Source organism: Cryptomeria japonica, chromosome 10, assembly GCF_030272615.1.
Source record: "Cryptomeria japonica chromosome 10, Sugi_1.0, whole genome shotgun sequence".
Classification (NCBI taxonomy): Eukaryota; Viridiplantae; Streptophyta; class Pinopsida; order Cupressales; family Cupressaceae; genus Cryptomeria; species Cryptomeria japonica.
Window position 1 is genome coordinate 286,091,858 of NC_081414.1, and position 23,093 is coordinate 286,114,950.

The 23,093-nt window shown below is 35.0% G+C and overlaps 2 protein-coding genes across 2 annotated transcripts; both read right to left on the minus strand.

Moving 5' to 3' along the window:
• Window positions 1–286: 286 nt before the first annotated feature.
• Window positions 287–3,587, minus strand: LOC131055582 (putative leucine-rich repeat receptor-like serine/threonine-protein kinase At2g24130). Its single transcript, XM_057990050.2, has 2 exons — window positions 1,105–3,587; window positions 287–1,019 (listed from the first exon to the last, which is right to left on the minus strand). Exons 1-2 carry the CDS (start codon window positions 3,293–3,295, stop codon window positions 667–669), a joined length of 2,544 nt encoding a protein of 847 aa, XP_057846033.2. The 5' UTR covers window positions 3,296–3,587; the 3' UTR covers window positions 287–666.
• A 5,371-nt stretch (window positions 3,588–8,958) lies between these two features.
• LOC131055583 (putative receptor-like protein kinase At3g47110) lies at window positions 8,959–12,338 on the minus strand. Its single transcript, XM_057990051.2, has 2 exons — window positions 9,424–12,338; window positions 8,959–9,339 (listed from the first exon to the last, which is right to left on the minus strand). The coding sequence occupies exons 1-2, from the start codon at window positions 12,221–12,223 to the stop codon at window positions 8,987–8,989; spliced, it is 3,153 nt and encodes a 1,050-aa protein (XP_057846034.1). The 5' UTR covers window positions 12,224–12,338; the 3' UTR covers window positions 8,959–8,986.
• Between the last annotated feature and the right edge of the window lie 10,755 nt (window positions 12,339–23,093).

Here is a 23,093-nt window from a genome sequence, read left to right on the forward strand (position 1 = left end):
TGAAAATCTCAATTGACAAAACCCATTTTCCATTTTATTTATAAAAAACACTTCACTTATCCATTACAAAACCCATTTTCCATTTTATTTGTAAAAAACACTTTACTTATCCATGACCATTTTTTCATCTATATATAAAACCCATATATTTTATAATGTTTTATTTCTAAAATTACATTTAAGAAAAAAAAAGAAAAATCTCGAGAACCCAACCCTTTGCATAACAAGATGTAGATACATACAAACTAAAGTAAATCAATATCCATAATAAAAAACTGTTCCACGGGAAAGCCGTCGCATATAGCCTGCCTCACCTGGAGCTCGGAAAACCTCAGCCGCCCTACACTGAAGAATATATGACCGATTCTCTTGCGGAGACTTACAGACAACGACACTTATGAACATAATAAAGTGGCAGAGTTACGACATGCATAAAACCATTAAGCTATTCTCTTTGGAATAGATTACATTATTTGACCAGAGAAGGAAAGCCAGACCCCAAGAAAAAAGATTGCCTTGCATTTTAAGCTTCAAAAACATGGCCCATTTAAAAAGAAAGAAGAAAAATTGGCTTGTACTTTTAGGTTTAGCAGCTTAAGCTCCCACGCATTCAGGGTAGTAAGATTTCCCTCCGTGTAGTTCCAGAGCATAGAGATATAACATCATTCATCTCAGTATGTCACAGTACATATTGGCCCTAATATTCTCTAAAGTGTCAGCAATTTGAAGCATGTTGGGTCGTTCTTGAGGAGACTCTCGTGTGCACATCAACCCCACTTTCATTATTTTCATTACTGAGTCGAAGATCACATTCTCCTTTCCTTGGTCTCCTCTCCGCAGACTTCTGTCAACTATTTCTCTTACCCTATGCGGGAGATTTTCGGCTGCCCATTTTTGCAAGGTTAATCCATCCTTGAAAATGGCATTCGTAGGCCTCATTCTTGTGAATATCTCTAATGATAATACTCCATAGCTGAATACATCTCCCTTGGTGGACACCCTTACACCCAATCCATACTCTGCAAAATGATTCGGTTCATTTTCCCATTACCAGCATTCATTGATAGGTTTACAAACAAAGTAAAATGAAGCAAATATACGTACCTGGGGCAATGTAGCCTACTGATCCTTTGAGTAAATGTGAGGTGGAAGTCGTGGAATCCATAGAGTTGGCCAAGACTATTCTTGCAATGCCGAAGTCCGTTAGATGCGCTGTCATGTCGTCTCCCAACAGTACATTGCTGGGTTTTAAATCACAATGCAGAACCTGTACAAAACATTGGTGATGAAGGTATGCTAAGGCTTGGGCCATGTCAATAGCTATGCTCAGTCTTTCTGACAAACTCAGTTCAAACTCATCTCCATCAGGGTATAGCCAGCCTTCCAAGCTGCCCTTTTCCATATAGGGGAAAATCAAAGCTTTGAAATCAAGGTTCGAGCAGCAAGTAATGATTCCAATCAGATTCCTGTGCCTAACCCTACCCAAAGCCTTGCACTCCCTTTCAAAACTCTGATGAGCGTCTTCATTTTGCAAATTGAGAACTTTAACGGCAATTAGTGTGCCATCACTCAGCTCCCCTTTATACACTGATCCATAACTACCAACCCCTAAAAGGTTGGCATCACTAAGTCCATTAGTTGCAACCATAATGTCCTCTTGTGAAATTCTAGGCAGGCCCAAATTCAAAGGAAAAGCTTCTGTAGTCTGCAAGCTTGTAGTACTTTTCTTCTTCCTATACTTCCAAATTAAGAAAGATAAGAAGCAACAACAAATCACAAAAGTTGTGACACCAACAGGAGCTATTATCCTCCAAATTTGCAAATGAGAATTATGAGTGTGGCATGCTGGCATATTATGTATCCATGATCCGCACAGGCCCACATTTCCTACAAATGATGCATTAGTAAGCTTTCTGAAAATCCCACCTTTGGGCACTTCTCCTGTTAACTTATTCATGGACAAATTCAAGTGGTGAAGCATCTTGAGTGTTGCTAGGGACTCTGGTATGGTTCCTGACAAATTGTTCCAGGACAAATCCAGGTCCCCCAAGCTCTGAAGTTGCCGAAGTGAATCTGGTATTCGACCATGCACTGAATTGTGTGATAGATTAAGGTATTGTACTGATGTGCAGCTTCCAATTGTGCTAGGTATTGAACCCACTAATAAATTTGAAGAAACATCTATGGCCTGCACCATTGTCATCTTGTCAATCACTGGTGGCAGGGAGCCTTGTAATAAATTGTTCGACAAGTTGAAATACAACTGCAGATTAGGAAGAGCAGCTAGCTCTGGTGGGATCTCTCCACTCAGATTGTTGTAAGACAAATCAATCACTTCCAACAGTCGGCAGTCCCCTAGACTAGGAGGAATTTCTCCTGAAAGCTTGTTTTGATGAAGGTATAACACTCTTAGCTGTTGCAGGTGGCGCAAAGAAGGGGGAATTGAGCCAGAGAGCTGATTTTGGTATAAAGACATGAGACCTAATCTTGGTATGTTACCAATTTCTGTTGGGATATTTCCCTGTAGACTGTTTTCTCCTAGGAACAACCGTTCCAATTTCGCAAGCCTCCTCAATGATGAAGGAATAGATGCATTGAAGAAATTCCCCTCTAAATTGAGGAATGTCAAATTACTCAGGTTGGCAATTTGTGGTGGGATCTGTCCATCTAAATAGTTGTAGCTCAAGTTGAAGATAGACAGCTTGGAAGAAAGGAGATCAATCGATGGTGGCAGAGTGCCAGTAAGCTCATTTTCACCCAAGTGTATCAGTTCAAGAAGAGAGCAATTAGACAACGCAGAGAGAATGAGTAAACTATTGCTGCTGCCACTCACAAGCCTGTTTGTTCCTAGAAAGAGGCGCTCAAGGTTACCTAATTGACTAAACTCCATTGGAACCGTGCCATTTAGTTGATTGACTCTCAGGTCAATAACTTTGAGTTGGGTACAGTTAGAAAGAGAAATTGGGATTCTACCAGTCAGCCTGTTACCCCATAGAAGCAGATTCTGCAATTGAGACAGTTTGGCACCAAACTCCCAGGGAATATGGCCAGACAAGCTATTGTTATGAAGCTCCAAGTCTTGCAGAGGAGTGCAATTAGAGAGGGAGGGAGGAATTTGACCTGTAACATGGTTATGACGAAGGCGTAGCGTGTTGAGTTGGGAAAGCATGCCCAATTCGGGAGGAATGGAACCTCTGAGCCTGTTATTACCCAGAGACAATACGCTCAACGACGAACAGTTTCCCAAGGAAGACGGAATGAGGCCTGTCAGCTTGTTATCTGAAAGCCAGAGCATTTGTAAGCCTGTGAGAAGCCCTATCTCCCAAGGAATGCTCCACTCAAACGATTGCGAAAAACAGAGAATGTTTCCAGAAAGCGACAGTTGCTAAACGTGGAGGGCACAGAGCCTTCTAATCTGTTCTTGGAGAGGCGAAGGTTCCTTAAGCGAGCAAGATTTCCCAATTCAGGGGGAATTGGCCCGCTCAGGGTGTTGTTATTGAGGTCAAGCACGCGAAGAAAGGAAATAGTAGCCAGAAAAGGCGAGATGGAGCCTTGCAGCGACATACCTGTAAGATTGAGTTCCACGACTCGCTGTCTGCGTGTGGAACATTTCACTCCGGTCCAATTGCAGACTGGATGTGTGGAATTCCAACTGCTTAATGAATTATATAGATCCACAGTGATACCTGCTCTGAATGCCAACAGAGCTTGTTCGTCCGAAACATTGTTGAGCTGAATGGGGCGTGACAGAACAATTACTGATGAACAAGAGAGCAGTAAGAACAGTAAAGTCGCCATTTTTCCTCAGGCTCTGCCTCAACGGAATCCTTCACTCTCTGCTTCCAATTCCACGTCTATTTTTTTGTCATTCATTTTAATCCACCATACATATGTGACAAAGTGACAAGAAACTGACCAGTTTGAGGCTGCTGGCCCTGCGTATATGGAATGGAGACCTGTGCGTATATTTTGACAGTCGTCTAATTTAAACATAGAATAAGTTTTAGTGATGATGTTGAAATTTGGATTCTATTTGTTTAAGGATATTTTTTACTTTGTATTTAGTATGTCTATCATGTATATTTGACTTTTGTGGTTTGTTTTTATTGAATATATTTGGCACACAATTGACTTTAATATTTTAGAATGTTTCGACAACTCATAATTCAAATTATATTAGCTAAAATTTCAAGGGGACCCTTCTTATGCAACCCTTCTTATGCAAGGAGACTTCTTCATGGTTATTCTTTAAGGTTTTGGCTATTCTCCACATAAAATGACATGTTAAGATATGCTAACATACATATCATCATACAAAATTGCATCAACGTCACTCACTGATAGTACTCACTAATGATAACGCTATTAACAACAATCATTATTTTGAATGCGCACATAAATCTTTTGAAATCCCTTTCTTGCCCAACCATTTCAAAAATATTTGAAATTCCTTAAAAATTTAATGCTTTCCCATTTGCGGCGTAGGTGCAGTGCTCTCTCATTTGTGATGTAGGTGTAGCCATGAAAGGAACGAAAGTCGGGAGAGTAGAGTTTTTTTTGGCCATAGCAACTTCATTTTGGTCCTCCTTTTGGTTTACAGATGCTTTCATTTTGGTTTATTTTGGTCCTTCTCTGGTTTAAGTTCTTTCGTACATACGCTTTCTCCTCTACAGATGCATGATTTGAATTTCCAGTGGATTGGAATTGCTATTTGTAGTTGGTAACCCCTTTTTATGGTAGAATGATGTGGATTTTTAGTAGTAATGACCAAAAATTGCAACACTGGGGGTTTTGTTTCTGTGAAAGGATGTAATTGATTTATTTTTTTAGTGATAAAATGTGCATATGATGTTTTTATGTGATAAAATGTGGTTGATTCAGGTATCAAGCACTTTATAATGTTAGTTTTTATTATAGTTATGATGAAATTGCACTTTGTCCACTGTTATTCATGGTTTTACCAACCTTGTGTTATTACAAGGGATAATGCAGTATAATGCCTACGAGAATGTTTATTGCCTTGTCGACTCCATTCCACAATCAATTTATGTGGCCATTTGTGCTACTGTGTGGCATGATAATATATTTGTGAGAGGCTCCATTTGCAGTGGGGGTAATCAAGCTTGTTATGTATGCTTGACCTTTCAACAGTTAAATCTAAGGAAGCAATCTCCCCCAAATGGCTTGTGGTTCAGAAACCCTCAAAGTTTTCAAGCTTTGTGTTGTCTTCTGCTATCGTGGGGATTTAAGATTTCATTTTCACAATCTTGTTTTTATTTGACATTAAAAAGGGATAAATTATAAAAAAATATCTTTTGGGGTTTCTAAATGATTTTGGTTAGCCAAACAGATCAATGATTTGATTAATGGGTCGGTTTTGTTTACAGTAACTAATGCTTTAAAATCATCTGTAGTTTTATGGTAATAAATTTGTAAGTTCTTTTAGTATCTTGCATGTGCAACTTCCATTGATAAATATAGGAAAAGAAAAACTATGCTTATTTTATGTGGAGACATTGGTGCTACTTATTGGGGTATTTAAAAAATATGTAGATTTTGAGGATGGAGTTACATATGAAAATTGTTATCATTCTCTTACCAACTACATATCTCAATCTCAAGGAGTTGTAATACATTTTTGGAATGTTTTTTTTGTGAAGCAGATATCTATATCATTTGTATCTTTTGTAATTGTATTTTTTTTTGTGTTGATTTATTTTTTTTTTTTAATCATTTTTATTTTTTGTATCTGTATTTTTTATTTTTTATTTTTTTAATTTTTAAATTTTTTTTAAAATTCAACATTCAATGAGTTAAGTAATTGAAAGGATTAATTTGAACGAGTTTAATAATGATGGGTACAAATTGGTTTATGAATTTGAGTTTTGTATCTTATATTCACCTTGATACAATTTTTAGATAATTATTGAATAGGTAAAATGCAAATAACTTGTTTACTCTCCACTCAAGAAACAAAAAACATGTTTAAGGCCAAAATAAATTTTTAAATTTTGATTAAAATATTTGTGATGAGTGCCAAATTATTACATTGCCAACTGTAGTGAGAACACGATGTTCTGTCTTTTAGGTATCTTGTAGCTTTAGCATATAGACTTGATAATTTAAAAATGAAAACCACCCTTTCATCACTAATATGATATCACTAATACGATATCTATAAATTGGTTAGTGTGGTGAAGGGGGAGAAGATAGGGGGGGGGGGGGGAGCGACTGCTAAGAAGAAAGCGATGTGGAAAGATGAGAAGAAGAGATAGCAAACTATTGAAGATGTGAAAACCCTAGAGGCAGACGAAAATGCTGAGATGAGTAGCCAGTAGGTGGAGGATGAGCTGCAGGATTTGAAGCTAGAAGTTCAAGAGCTGAGGAACACGATGGAGAGTCGAGGATGAATTTAGAACTACAAGCCCTAAATATGGAGATAAGGGAATTGAAGAACAAATGGGACACATGCGACAAGTAGCTAACGAGTATAAACAATTTTTGCATGAGGGTTACATATAGCTCGACAACCACCATTTGTCTGTTATAAGATAAGGCCCTAGGAGAGGTGGATGAGGACAAGGAATCCTACAGGGAGCTCTACAAGTTTCTCACTAACGACTGCACCGGGACAATTTCCTCAAACAAGCTATGTTACGAAAGTCTGGTCCCTAGGTCTAGGTGTTTCATTTATGGCTTTGGAATTATGGGGTTTTATCCCCTGTTGTCTAGGTGTTACATTTATGGCTTTGGACTTACGAGGTTTTATCCCCTGTTGATGTTTATTTTGTTGCTATTATTTTGTTTGGATTCTTTGTTTCTTTTTCTGGTAACTTTATGATGTTCAAATGAGTTGCTAATGTTGAACACCTTCGAGTTGTGTTAAGGGACACCACCCTACTTTTCATTGCTTTTAATATCAAAAAAATCACTTTTTAAAACATTGTTAACTATATAAATATTTTATTTCAAGTTACATAAAAAAATTCACAAATTATTTCTTAATATAAAAAAATGGATTTATAATCTACACAAAATCCAAAAATCACTAGAACTCACATCATTTTCAAATTATTAATAGCTAGAACTTTCTATAGATGTCAAAAAGTAAAAAGATGGTTAAAAATGTTGATTTTAATGTTCCACTTAGGCCAAAAATTTGAACACTATTGCACGGGATCACTCTTAGCATGTATTTGCAAATCTAAGCTCCACAATGATTCATTTGATAAAGGATTCAATTTGATGTATAGATGTGTTGAAGAAAATATGGACGAATGAAATTTAATTGAAACAAAGGGTTGAGATTGATTAGGGTAATCTTGTTCTCCTCTAGGGCAAGCTAAGAGAATAAATAGTTGAGATTGAATGTCGATGGGGGGTTAAGATTGATTGAGAGGGTCTTATTAAATGATTGGTGGTGAGATGTATAGTTGTGATTGTCTTATTCAAATGGACGAATTAGATGTAAAATTATTTAAATTTTTAAGTGAGTAAAAGTGATGAGATAGAATTTCTTAATTTTGAATTGAGTGTGTTGGGGTGAAACATATTTTGATTGGTTTACTAAATGATAAATTGGGAATTAGACTTAATTGAAATATCAAAGGATCTTCATCAACCCCCCATCAAATTAACATCAACATAGGTGCATATCACTTGGTATTTCATACAACACATGAGCAACCATTCATGAGCACATACATTCAACAAGAAGGTATAATGTATAACTATCTTTGAACAAATTTATTTTTTTGTTGTTTAAACTTTCTTTGAGGTGTACTTAGTTTTGGAATAAGGACTCTTAGATTTGCACTAGCTTCCTCTTGTTTTAGTCCAAATCTAGGCTATACAATTTTTAAATAAAGAAATTGAGATAGAAACACATATTAGATTGGATTTAAAATTAGAATAAGATTTAAAAAAGTAAATGTGTATTTTGAGGTCAAAGAGGAGATTGAAATAACTATGACAAAAAGTTATCTATTTTTTAAAATTGAATCTCAAATGGTCAAGTTGAGACAAATATATTTTATAAATTATGTGACTATACGAAATCCTAGTTCAATTTCATCATTGCCAAACTAAGCTTTTGCATACATTGATTTCAAGAACTTTTGCCACATAAATGATCATGTTCTCTTTAGATATTTTGTACATATAGCAAATATTATCTAATATCTATATGTACACTATAAGAACAAAGTGGTGCTGAGTTTTACTATGTATAACAAACACTCACACCCCTAGCCTTTGACAAGTTTTGTTGATTGATTTAACAATTTTAATAAATTTGAAGATAATGTATGTTTTATAAATAATGACGTGGCTAATATTATACGAAGGCTCTTAAGATTCAATGTAATGATGTAAGATGTAATGAGTGCTAGAATACCCTAGTTCAATAACTAGGTATTATTCCTTTATTGCTACAAGAGATGATGTGATTGATGTAAACATATGTATAATAACAAATCTACACAATGAAAATGTTGTGAGGTGTGGTTCTTATTCATCATTGGAAAAGTTGTTTGGTGGATAAATTAATGGTCATTATTATCTCCACTACCTATTGCTATCGAAATTTTTGGAGCAGACCATCTGGCTTGTTTAAGTGATGAGAACAGTGGATGCCGCTTGATTTGATTTTTTTTGGAGTCCCCCTCGCCTCAGAATTTCTGTGCATCCGCACTTGAATCAATGGCTCACAATCTGGCGACCCTGAACTACATAATCTAATTGAGAATACAAATCAAACTCATAAAGATATAACATAATTTTGTAAACTCCTAAGATTAAATCTATTCAATATAAAATAGTATTCTATTTTATTTTATATTTATAAATGTATACAATAGTAATGGAAGACAGATTCCCAAAAAAGTTTGGCTTGAACTTTTAGGCTTGAAAGCTTTATCTCCCGAGAATTGATGGAAGTAAGAAGAATTCCTGTGAGTATGTTCAAAGCATAGTGATATAACATAATTCATCTGAGTGTCTCACGGTACATATTGGTCCTAATTTTCTCTAAAATGTCAGCAATTTGAAGCATGTTGGGTCGTTCTTGAGGGGACTCTCGTGTGCACAGCAGCCCCACGTCCATGATTTCAGTTATCACATTCTCGCTACCTTGGTCTTCTCTCCACATATTTCTCCACAGATTTCTATCAACTATTTCTCTAACTCTATGCGGGAGATTTTCAGCTGCCCATTTTTTCAAGTTTAATCCATCCTTGAAAATGGCATTCGTTGGCCTCATTCTTGTAAACATCTCTAGTAATAATACTCCGTAGCTGAACACATCTCCTTTGGTCGACACCCTTGCACCCAATCCATACTCTGCAGAATGATTCAGTTAATTTTTTCATTCCAGCATTCACTGATAGGTTTAAATACAAAGTAAAATTAAGGAAACAAACATACCTGGGGCAATGTAGCCTACTGATCCTTTGAGTAAATGTGAGGTGGAAGTCATGGAATCCATAGAGTTGGCCAAGACTATTCTTGCAATGCCGAAGTCTGTCAGATGTGCTGTCATGTCGTCTCCCAACAATACATTACTGGGTTTTAAATCACAATGCAGAACCTGTACAAAGCATTGGTGATGAAGGTATGCTAAGGCTTGAGCTATGTCAATGGCTATGCTCAGTCTTTCTGTCAAACTCAGTTCACACTCATCTCCGTCAGGGTATAGCCAGTCTTCCAAGCTGCCCTTTTGCATATAGGGGAAAATCAAAGCTTTGAAATCAAGGTTGGAGCAGCAAGTAATGACTCCAACCAGATTTCTGTGCCTGACCCTACCTAAAGCCTCGCACTCCCTGTCAAAACTCTGATGAGCATCTTCATTTTGCAAACTGAGAACCTTAACAGCAATTAGTGTGCCATCACTCATCTCCCCTTTATACACTGATCCATAATTACCAACCCCTAAAAGGTTGGCATCACTAAGCCCATTAGTTGCAGCCATAATATCCTTTTGTGAAATTCTAGGCAGGCCCACATTCAAATGCAAAGCTTCTGTAGTCTGCAAGTTTGTACTACTTTTCTTCTTCCCATACTTCCAAATTAAGAAAGCTAAGAAGCAAATGCAAATAAAAAAAGTTGTGACAGCTACAGGAGCTATTATCCTCCAATTTTTCGAATTAGAACTATGAGTGTGAGACACAGGAGGAGGGCATGATGGCATATTATGTATCCATGGTCCACACAGACCCTCATTTCCTACAAATGATGCATTAGTAAGCCTTCTGAAAATACCACCTTTGGGCACTTCTCCTGTTAACTTATTCATGGACAAATTCAAGTGGTTAAGCATCTTGAGTGTTTCTAGGGACTCTGGTATAGTTCCTGACAAATTGTTCCAGGACAAATCCAGGTCCCCCAAGCTCTGAAGTTGCCGAAGTGAATCTGGTATTGGACCATGCATAGAATTGTGTGATAGATTAAGGTATTGAACTGATGTGCAACTTCCAATTGTGCCAGGTATTGAACCCACCAATAAATTTGAAGAAACATCTATGGCCTGCACCATTGTCATCTTGCCTATCACTGGTGGCAGAGAGCCTAGTAATAGATTGTTCGACAAGTTGAAATACAAGTTCAGATTCGGAAGAGCAGCTAGCTCTGGTGGGATCTCTCCACTCAGATTGTTGTAAGACAAATCAATCACTTCCAACAGTCGGCAGTCCCCTAGACTAGGAGGAATTTCTCCTGAAAGCTTGTTCTGATGAAGGTATAACACTCGAAGCTGTTGCAGGTGGCCCAAAGAAGGGGGAATTGAGCCAGATAGCTGATTTTGGTATAAAGACATGAGACCTAATCTTGGTAGGTCACCAATTTCTGTTGAGATGTTTCCCTGTAGACTATTTTTTCCTAGGAACAAACGTTCCAACTTTGTAAGCCTCCTCAGTGATGAAGGAATAGATCCATTGAAGAAATTCCCCTGTAAATCGAGTAATGTCAAATTACTCAGGTTGGCAATTTGTGGTGGGATTTGTCCATCTAAATAGTTGTAGCTCAAGTTGAAGATAGAAAGCTTGGAAGGAAGGAGATCAATCGATGGTGGCAGAGTGCCAGTAAGCTCATTTTCACCCAAATGTATCTGCTCAAGAAGAGAGCAATTAGACAATGCAGAGAGAAAGACTAAACTATTGCTACTGCCACTCACAAGCCTGTTTGTTCCTAGAAAGAGGCGCTCAAGGTTACTCAATTGACTAAATTCCATTGGAACCGTGCCATTTAGTTTATTGACTCTCAGGTCAATAACATTGAGTTGGGTACAGTTAGAAAGAGAATTTGGGATTCTACCAGTCAGTCGATTACCCCATAGAAGCAGTTTCTGCAATTGAGACAGTTTGGCACCAAACTCCCAGGGAATATTGCCGGACAAACTATTGTTATGAAGCTCCAAATCTTGCAGAGGAGTACAGTTAGAGAGGGAGGCCGGAATTTGTCCTTTAAGATGGTTATGACGAAGGCGTAGCATGTTGAGTTGGGAAAGCATGCCCAATTCGGGAGGAATGGAACCCCTGAGCCTGTTATTACCCAGAGACAGTACGCTCAACGAGGAACAATTTCCCAAGGAAGACGGAATGGAGCCTGTTAACTTGTTATCTGAAAGCCAGAGCATTTGTAATCCTGTGAGAAGCCCTATCTCCGAAGGAATGCCTCCGCTCAAACGATTGCGAAAAACAGAGAATGTTTTCAGTAACCGACAATTGCTAAACGTGGAGGGTACAGAGCCTTCTAATCTGTTCTTGGAGAGGCGGAGGTTCCTCAAACGAGCAAGATTTCCCAATTCAGGGGGAATATGCCCGCTCAGAGCGTTGTTATTGAGGTCAAGAACGCGAAGAAATGAAATATTAGCTAGAAACGGCGAGATGGAGCCTTGCAACGACATACCTGTAAGATTGAGTTCCACGACTCGCTGTCTGCGTGTGGAACATTTCACTCCGCTCCAATTGCAGACTGGATGTGTGGAATTCCAATCGCTTAATGAGTTATAGAGATCCACAGTGATACCTGCCCTGAATGCCAACAGAGCTTGTCCGTCCGAAACATTGTTGAGCTGAATCGGTCGTGACAGAACAATTCCTGATGAACACGAGAGCATTAAGAATAGTATCAAAGTCACCATTTTTTTTGCACGCTCTTCCTTAACGATACCCTTCACGTCTCTGCCTCCAATTCCACCTCTATTTTGTGATTCATATTCATCCCCCATACATACTTCTGTGACAAATTGACAGGAAAACTACCGATTTTGACAAGAAAGAATACGTGACAATTGACAAGACTACCACCAAATTGACAATCGAGAGAATAAAGTGGATCCATGCCAAGAATTACTTTAGACTGATCTGGATTTGGAAAAAAATTAATTTTAATGTTAGGCTGCTGGCTGTGTATATGGAATGGAGACCTGTGCATTGTAAATTATGAAGAGGAAATTTTACAGCCAAACTCCACTCGGGTAGATATTTCTTTTCGGCTGTTCTTTAGATGTATCTGTAGGGAAACAGAGCTTTTTTTACATAAATATTTAGGATAAATAATTAGATTTTTCTTTTTTTTTTATTAACAAGATCGCATTATTACGAAGTTTTTGTCAAATGTTATTCCAAGTTTTCGGCTGTAATTTTAATTTTTTCGCTCTTCTTTTTATTTGCCTACAATATTGCTTATAAAATTGCTGCCCTTAGGTGGATGATTTTGTTTTTTGATATGTAGAAAATTGGAGTAAGGCATGTAATCATTCACCCTTTTATAATTAACTTATATTAGCATTCTTTAACCCTCAACTTTTTGGATTTTTGAATGTGCTCCACAAAATCCTGGTTAATGGTTGTTAATGCATGCATACATACTACATTTGTAATATAGTGATAGTAAAAATAAAATGAAAATGGATAATAATTATGATGAGATATATTCATTTGTAAAATACTATAAAATATCTTTTTATCGACAAAATTTAAAATATCTTTTTGTGGACAAAATAAAAAATATCATAAGAAAATATTTAAACATAACCAATAATATATGATAGTAGAAAAATGAAAAATATACAACACAACATTAATATAAATGAATAAAATAAAATAAAATATATTAGTTGTGCAATAGAATGAGTTGAAAACAAATTGAAATAAATCATGCCTAGGTAGATACATTTGAGTGGTTGTAAACCAAATTTGAGGAGAAAATTTATAATTATTTGAAATAAAAAATAACTATTATTCATATTTACCATTAAAATAATTTATACTTTATTATTGTAATAGATGACAATTAAGATGATACATGTTGAAAGTGTAAGTAATATTTCAAAATGTTTTGTAGCTAAATTTAAATTAATGATAGGGAATTATGTCCAAATTATTTATATTTTAAAAAATATTTTGTAAGTTTGAAAAACAAGTGAATAGTAGAGTAAATTTAAACTCCATAATAATTTGATTTATTATTAATATAAATAAAAAGACTATATTATTTATAATATTTAATTGTAATTTTTATTGATAAAATTAATTTTAAGGTTGAAATTTAATTAGGGTATGATAAAAAATAAAAAGTAAAAATTAGAAGCGTAAAAAATTATTTTATTTAAGAAAATTAAATTATATACATTCTAGATTAAAAAATAAATTATAATCTTTAAGGTATATAATACAAATTATTAGTTAGAAGATAATTTTATTTATTAATATAATAATTATAAAGATTGTTTCATCTATCTTCTGACTCATGGCTACAAAACTATTATGGGGATCTGCATGCCTTCCTAAGGCAGGTGCCTTCGCTTGGCTGGCTATCCAGGATAGGGTCCTCATGGGCGCCATATTAGATAGGTTAGGGATCACTATTGTATTTCCTTGTACTTTATGTGGTTACTTCATGGAAACCTCTGATCATTTATTTCTGCATTGTCCCTTTGCCTTGGATTGTTGGTATTGCTTACTTCAGAGACTAGGCTGGTCAACAACTGTTGGCCCCAATCTTTGTGTTCATTTCAAAGCTTGGCCTTTATTGCACAAATCTTCCACGTTTGCACCCCTTTGGGAAATCGGTCCCTCTTTAATCATTTGGAATATCTAGCTTAAAAGAAATGAGAGAGTTTTTAGGAACAAACCTACTCCATGGACATAAGTTATAGATAAAATAGAGAAATCAATATCTGAAGTTATGCTCTCATATCATTTTAAATTACTGCATACCAAAAATAATTTTGCCAAATGTGACTTTTTAATTTATGATAACTGGCCTCTTCTTCAGTCTCTCCCGGTTCATGGTTGTCAATCTTCTAGCCCATCTTCCTCGTCCTGACTATCTGCCACTTGGCTACCTCCTCCACCTGGTTTTGCAAAATTATGATGGTGCCTCGAGGGGGAATCTGGGCATCTCTAGAGCTGGGGTGGTTATTAGGAATTTTGATGGCAATATAATTAGAGCATCTTGTAAGAAGTTACCGCCTGATTCCAATGTTGCGAAGATTGAAGCCCTCCTTCATGGTCTCACCCTTGCCACTTTCATGAATATTCCTAACATTATTGTTGAAGGGGACTCAATGGTGGTGTTTAACATTGTCTCCTCAAGATAGAATTCATCTTGGAAGCTAAGGTATAGATTAGATATGGTTTTGGATAAGCTCACATCTTTCCAATCCTTCGAAATCAAACGCTGTTTTCGAGAAGCAAACATGTTAGCAGATTTTTTGGCAAATAAAGCTATTGATGACCCTGTTTTGCAGCAGGAAGTAGATGTGAGTCATCTCTTACATTTGATTTAATTTTGATTTGTTGGGAAAGGACGATTTTATTTATCAAAGTATATAGGTATGGATTTTATTCTCACTCTTTCCCCTCATAATTTTTCAGTGGAGGTCCCTCCTTTTCTCGGATATGGACTTCGGTATTGCCATTTAACTTTGTCAAGTTCATGTTAGACACTGGGACTACAACAATATAGATCGTCTTGTTTAATTTGTGTTTGGTGACATTCTTGGTCCCTCCTATCCTCTTATTCAGATGCTATGGATGTTTTATTTTTTGAGGCTTCATATCACATTCATTTCTATATTGTTTGATTTTTGTGACTCTTGGGTGTGCACATCTGCTAACAATGATCTTAGTCAGTAAGTATGTAGGGATTACTGGATCAGAATTGGATAGTAGTGCGGATTCTAGATTGCTTTCCATTGATGATGTTGCGGTTATGATTTATATATCTACAATTGCGGTTGGTATCAGGGACTTGGACCGTCCTTCCTCCTCAGTTGCAACCTATTTTGGTCCCTCTTCTTTATCCCCTTTCTCCCCTGGGTTTTCTTTGTATGTATAAGGGCTTTATTGGGTGGGATATAACTTGTTTCGATGTATTTTGTCAAAAGGATTGTGGATTATCATGGGTGAGGGTGGGGCAGTTCTTTACGATAATTCATTCTTGTTACTCGAGCTACAACCGGGGGTTTTCTTCCTGGTTCTTTCCCACCAGTATGCCCACCTGAACCAAGCTCTGTAAATCTTCTTTCTTAATTAATAAATTTCGTGGCTCTACCACTTTTACAAAAAAAAAAAATAGAAATAAAATTAAAGTTTATTTTATTATTATAATATATATATTTTTAAAAGTTTAATAAATAACATTATATTTCAATACATATTAGTAAGAATGAAAATTGTGTTTTGAATAGGATAAACATCATCAAATATTTTTTTTAAACATACATTAAAATGGCATATTATATGTAAATTTTATAAATAAAAATGTATTGATTGCATTGTAAAAAATTTAAGCATATTTTAGATTGGAAAATTATTTTAATTGAAAGATAAAATATATGTGAAAGTGGATAATTTTATTAGAAAGTATTAAAAATAATAATAGTTCAAGATATCATTAAAATAAATCAAACCTTCCTAGAATAACATTAACTATTTAAATTGTAATGAACTCTTAAACCATATCAAAATGACAAAAGATTGTATCATAAAAGAGGCAAACCAAAAATATAAATATAAAAATGTTTATAAATATAAATCACTTCTTACTAAGTACAAAATTAACAATAAAATTTTCTATTTTAAAAATCTTAAGATCAAATCCAAATTTTCTTACAAGATTTTCTCAGGAGCATTTTTTTGGATAAGTAGGACAAGGTTGTTGACAATCTTTCTAGAAAGGATTTAGTTAGAACGACCTACTTAACTTCTTTTTTTAATCCATTCAAATACAATAAAATTGATTTATACAAATAAAAAGACTATCTATAACCTCAACATCTGTTAATTCTTTTTTAAGGGATAAAGATTTCAAATAGATTTACAAATTATTAAAATAAGTTTAAAAAATCTCAAATATTATAAACTCAAATTTCTATTTTGTCAATGGGCCCTTGGTCTACTGGTGAAGTTGAATGGTTCCAAATGAGCCCACCAGGGATCAAGTCTTGCTGAGTGCAAGGCTCCGACATCATAAGGGATGAGGTTGGGATAATGAAAACAAAATAGTTAAAAAGCCAAGCACTGTTTGCAAAGTCTGGCAAATCCCCAAAATATCTAAGTTTTTCAAATTAGTAAAGGAACAATATCTTTTATACAATGTATAAACACATTTATGCCTTCGCCAACACGAGAGGAGTAAGTGGTGGAGACATGTTTTGGTATGGAGATGGGTATGAGATTGTTTTGTTTGAAATCATCTACAACAATTATCATTGCTGCCAAGTCTCGTAAACTCATTATAGTAATGTCTATGTTCACCAAAATATATAATCTTGAGAATTTGAGTCCTATTTTGAGAGTTACAATATGAGTATGTTCTTTTTGTTTAGGATTTGAATTGGAAGGCTATAAGAAAAGGATATGTAGCATGGCAGCTAAAGAATAGAGAAAATTACTATATTATTGTAGTTAATTCTTAAATTTGAAAGTATAGTTACCAAATTCAGACACTGCACAGACTTGGATAAATTGAATCTTGATATTTAAATTCGACATACCACATTTTTTTGAGGCATTTTGTCAAACAAATCTGATTCACTTGTCTCATTTCACTTGTTTCAAAAGTGATAAAATGCCTCATTTCGCTTGTATAGTTGAACTGAATTTGCCTGATATCTGAAGATATTAAAGGTAGATTTATCCTAATGAGAAAAATGATCAATTTATTTTAGATTTTAAAAAAAAGAAAGAAAAATATTAATTACATTTTGTGATGGAGGTCGTACTTGAAAATTTAAAGGGGCGACGCCATAGAAGATGAAGAGGTAGTGTTGAATGAAAATAACTCCTCTTGGGGAGAGGAATTATTTAAGAAGCAGCCAAAAACCCTGTGCAAGAAAGCCATGTTCTTGCAGATTATTACGCCGAAGGCATTCCCTTATTTGAAGTGAACGACCTCCGGTTTCAAATAAGTGGTTGATAGACTCTTAAAGGTACTACAAGACCATTCCATCAATCATCATCATTCATTTTTCAGCTTGTCCGAATGTTTCTTGTTGGATCGCACTTATTGAATGCACCACTGTTGTCTTTGTCATCTCCAAGCGAGCAACTCATATGTACTATTGACTCATCTTTCAAATCAATTCACACATTCAATACAAATTTATGCTTGTAGCTATCAACTGCCCACTTAACTTTCAAAGCTATTGGATTTGTCGATCAGATTGATAGCAAGATTGTTTTGTAACAGTATCAATAAATTTTTAAGGCATAATGGACACAGGGCCATGAGGAGCATCCCTCGTAAGCAACAATAGCAATATTTTCCTCTATAACTTTCAACTCATGAAGACAAGCATGCGAATTCGATAGGTAAGAATCGAGTGCCGTAGCACTAACATGTTTGATTTTGTAACAAAATCCATTGGAATGGTCCTCCAAGATCATAAGGCCCCCATATTTTCCACTCTATTCGAGTCAGGACATGTTTGATCATGCTCAGGATACCTTGAAAAGACAGTTTCAATATACCACACAATAATAATACAAAAAAGATGCCTAACATCTCATGTTCCAACACAACAAGATTCACAAACTTTTATCTTCTGATTAACGTGAAATTGTAGGGATGCTTGAATTGATGATAGTCTTTGCAGAGATCATAGAGTAAGATTGTGATGATCAATAATATGAATATGCAATTAGATTTATATCTGTCTTACACATGGAAGGGCAATTTTCAGCAAATTCAACATGTGAATGATACCATTAACCACAAGTACAAACATATGCGAATGCATGATAAGGTCTATAGCTTGAGGACGACTTGTCTACAATGATTGCCAACCATGTTCAATACACGCTCCAATAGATTTTCACCTTTTTCTCTAAGAAACTTCCTAGGGATAAACTCCTTGGCATTCACAAATTCGCGAGCATCCTTTGTGGCCAACAGCTGATACCCACCCAACAACGCTCCTTCCACAGTTCTCTTAAACACAGCACATGACTCTTTCACTTCTACTTATTATGTTTAACTTAATCAAGTCTAATCACCTTCCACTAGCGGTACTATTCCACTTTCCTGCTACTCTGCAAATGTGATTCTAACACCACCTAATGCCTTTAGATGTGAAATAGTTAAATGCACGTCAAAATAAGTGTGATAGTGTTTTTATGTACATGGAATAATGTTGTCATTATAGACTTTTCTTGCCATAATAATTATACTTTGGTATGCAATGGGTATGTTGAAGAGGTGTGGAGGGTAAATTAGGAAAAAAATTGGTCTATTTTGTGCATACATTGTAAAATTGGTACACCATTTAATATCTCTCTTTTTCTTCTCATATCTCTATCTCCCTATATATATCTCTCTACCTCTTTCTATTTATCTCCATTATCCTATTGTACTTGATCTTCATCTCTATCCCTCTATCTCTAAACATGTCTTCCTCTATACATACATCCCTCTTCATGGACATCTTTCCCCCTATATCTCACTCTATTTCTATCTCGTTATCTCTTCATCTCTCTCTCTCTATCCCTATATCTCTCCTTTTTTCTACCCCTCTCTCTACATCACTTCCTATCTCTATTTTTATCTTTTGATCTCTCCCTCTATATATATTTAATTCTTCCATTTCTATCTATCCCTCTGTGCTCTCTCTTTATCTCTCCCTCTCATCCTCCCTCTCTATCTCTATCTTCTAACCCCCTCTCTCTTTCTCTTTACCCCTCTATCTCTCTCTATCTCTCCCTCTTTCTCCTCTCTAACTGTTGCAAACATAACATGAGTCTGTTGGTGATGGACCCTTATTATCTCTTCTTACCATACATCTCTCCCTCTCCCTACCCTAAATATCTCTCTACAATTATTTCTTATTTTTTATATAAATCCATGTCTTTCCCTTTATCTCGATCTCTCTACCCTTACATATTATCTTTATCTTATATTTCTCTCTCTCTCTCTCTCTCTCTCTCTCTATATATATATATATATATATATATCTCTCTCTCTCTCTCTCTTTCATCTCTATCAATCCCCCTCTCCTCTCTATCCCCTTCTCTCCACATCCCTATTCTCCATCTCCATCTTCATCTTCACCTCTATCCCTTTCTTCCTCTCTTTCTCCTTACCCCCTCTCTCTCTCCCATTGAACTCGTGTATTGCACAAATTGATGCAATAAACAAACCAATTTTCTCTCTAATAGACCTTGCATACCTATCTGGCATACCTATTGCACACCAAGGTGCAATTACTAGTAAATAACTTATAGGAGAGCACACAAGAAGATAGGAAAAATAGACACAATAGATTGACTGGATAAGGTCTTGTAAGGGAGCTTTTGGCAGGTTCAGAACAACAATAAGGCAAATGTACATAGGAAATATTAAATAGAGTTAAAATTTTGCACATTATAGTCTCAATAATTGAGTGCACAACAAAGCGAGAGGATTTTGATTGGACAAATTAAGAGAAGAGAGGAACAAAAGCTACACAAGAAATACAGAGAAGGAAGAAAAGAGGAATAAATGTAGCTAGTTCCATAATTAGTTTTCAGGGTGAACTCACAATAATGGTTCCCACTTTTTTGCCACTTTTGACACTGAGATGAACATTTTTAAAATAATCTTCAACTTCTAAGAACTATAACTTTTAAACTATTAAAAATTTGAAGATGATTTAAATCAGTGATTTGTAGCATTTTGTTTGTAGATTTCTCTATATATATTTTTCAAAATTTTTTGAAGGATTTTTCTTTTAATTTTTCCATCTCCCTCGGAAAGTAGTTTTTTACAACAAACTACATTTTTTAAGAGTGATGTGCCTCCCGAAACGCATAACTTTTTTTCTATAATGATAAAAAACTCAATTCTTTCGAATTTTGGTTTCTAACATCAATATCCAGGGCTTCCAGTTGGTTTGATAGAGATATGTTGAATATTTTTCATTTTATTAAGTTTTGAAGTCCGACTAGTCATAATTCAGACATAGGTTTAAGTTTGAACACATAACTTGTTCTATATATATCGAAATTCAATTTATTTATTTTTGTTAGAAAGAAGACATCAATACAACTTAGATATTTTTCAAATTTTTTTTGAATTAGTTTCCTATTTTTTCCAATGCGTTGAATAGAGAAGTTCATGTTTGGTGAAAAACCAATATTCCATAAAATTAAAAAAACAAGAACAAATAAATTCACAATGTAATAAAATTATACTTGTTGGAAAGCTTGCTCCAAGTACTACCATCTAATATTTTTGGGTTATCAAGATTATTTCATTTGTGCCTTGAACCAGAGGTCCGAAAGCAAAAATTCCTCAGAACTCTGGAAAATTTTGGGAGAGAACTCTAACAAGAGGGTTCAAATGAACACTGGTTCGAGCGAAGGGGGGTTCACTTGGACCCCCCTTCGATCGAAGCCATAGGAAAAATTATGACGTGCACATTTATGTAACGACCATGTTCGAACGAATCCAACCTTTTCTACTGTCGGCATTCGTTTGAACCTTGGCCAACTCAATTCTTTTTTTTTTTATATTTTAGTAGAGTCGTATAAATATACATAATTTTTTTCATTTTTTAACACACATGATTAAAACAATTCACATTTTTGGATGAAAGAAGACATTTGAAAATTATTTTGAGGGCAATAATTTGAAGATATTTGAAGGTTTTTCCAAAAACATTGGGAACAAGAAGAGAAGGCAAAATAAGACTTCAAGGAATTATTCTCCCGAAACGGAACAACGGAACAAAGAAGGCAAAGATATCATGATGCAAGTATGCATTTTTATTTTTATTTCTATTTAATTTTATATGTTTTATGTACCAAAAATTGCATTTATTTGTTAGTATTAGTTAAATATTTTTTATCTAATATTTTTAATGAAAAAATAATTTAAATAATATTAATTTAATTTATATAATAATTCTATCTTAATTAATTCTAAATGATGTTATTTTTATTAAATTAATTGGAAATTTAGTAGGATTAAAAAATAATCTCATTTTAATTAAAATTAATTATGCTTTAATTTTCAAAATAATGTGTATTTGCAAATTTTAAATTCCATTAACTTGCTTCTTGTGTAATTGACTTTTTTCTCCTAAATAATTAAGTCCATTTATAATAGATCATGGTTTTAATTTAAAATTTAGATCTGTAGGACCCCTCTCTTTCCCATTTATTATTTATAATTTATAATTTAATTTAGATAGTCCATAAATATATAATTAAATTTAGATTTTGAAACCATGTGTCTTTATAGTTTAGCAAACACTTCAATTGGTGCTCTAAAATTAACAAACTTGTCTTTTGTGTCTTTAGTAATAGGCTCTTTTTGTTTTATCCTTAGAAAGGGGCTTGCCTCCCGAGTAGCCCTTAAGGCTTGGTGAGAGGGAACGACCCAAAGTGGTAACAAGCTAAAGCCAAGCTCTTCCAAGCCACTATAACTAAATGTGTTTGTGACGAAAGTTGCAAGCAATGGGTGTTACATGTTGCTATAACGACGTTATGACTCCCCATAAACCCTATAGAGCGCAACCTCTATAGGCTAAGAGGCCTTCCATTTAATGGAGCACAACACACTGCTGATTATAGCCACCCAAACGAATGCCCTTACTAGACACCTTTTGTGTTAGAAGCCAAAAACCTTCTAGTTGTTGGCGCAGGAGGTCAGATCTCTGAAGCAGTTCACATTCTTTCAGTTCTTAGTAGAGATACAAAGTTCACCACGGGGAGTTTTCGTGGGGACTGGTGCTTGGCTATCCCAGAGAAGTGAGTGTCGTGGAGGGGAGCCAGTGGGGTCAAGCACCTAAGTCTCCGCTTTGAATTGCGTAGCTCGGGGTAACCCCCCAAGTGAGATTCAACAACTACTGTCTCATCCAGCCCTGGGATTTGTGCTTGAATGATCAAAACAATCAAACACTTTCAAACAAACAAACATCGTGTCTTCTTTGTTTTCAAGTGACAAGCAAAAATATTTCATATTATACTTGAGTCCCCTTAAAACCTATATTATGTGATGCTAGGACCTATTAAATGTGATATTAAGACCTATTATCTGTGATAATACCTATCTTAAATATGACATAATAGAACCTATTATGACATAATAGGTCTTATTGTGACTTAATAACATGATCACATATGCAAAAACATTTCACATTATATACTTGAGTCCGGGCCTTAAAAGGTCTATATTTATGATATATTAGGGCCTATTATGTACATGTGATAAATTAATGACCTATTATCGCATAATTTAGGTCCTAATATCACATACATAATAGGTCCTAATATTTGCATAATAAAGGTCTTAAGGGGAGTCAAGTATAATGTGAAATGTTTTTGCATATGTGGTCTTGTATTAAGTCATAAAATTAATAAGACCTATTATGTCACAATTTAGGTTCTAACTTTTATCATATTTAAGATAGGTACTTAATTTCATGTGATAGGTCCTTTAATATCACATAATATAGCTGTCTTAAGGGGAGTCAAGTATATTAATGTGAAATGTTTTTGCATACGTGATCATATTAAGTAATAATAAGGCCTATTATGTGATATTAGGACTTATTATGTGATTATAGGTCTTCAATGTGACATAAATTTAGAACCTATTATTTCTATTTA

Coding starts and splice junctions, on each gene's coding strand:
- LOC131055582 (XM_057990050.2), bottom strand. CDS start 3,295: ATGCTCTGGCTTTCAGATAACAAGCTGACAGGCCTCATTCCGTCTTCC. Junction 1,020..1,104: donor AGTAGGCTACATTGCCCCAG/GTACGTATATTT, acceptor ATCATTTTGCAG/AGTATGGATTGGGTGTAAGG.
- LOC131055583 (XM_057990051.2), bottom strand. CDS start 12,223: ATGGGGGATGAATATGAATCACAAAATAGAGGTGGAATTGGAGGCAGA. Junction 9,340..9,423: donor AGTAGGCTACATTGCCCCAG/GTATGTTTGTTT, acceptor ATCATTCTGCAG/AGTATGGATTGGGTGCAAGG.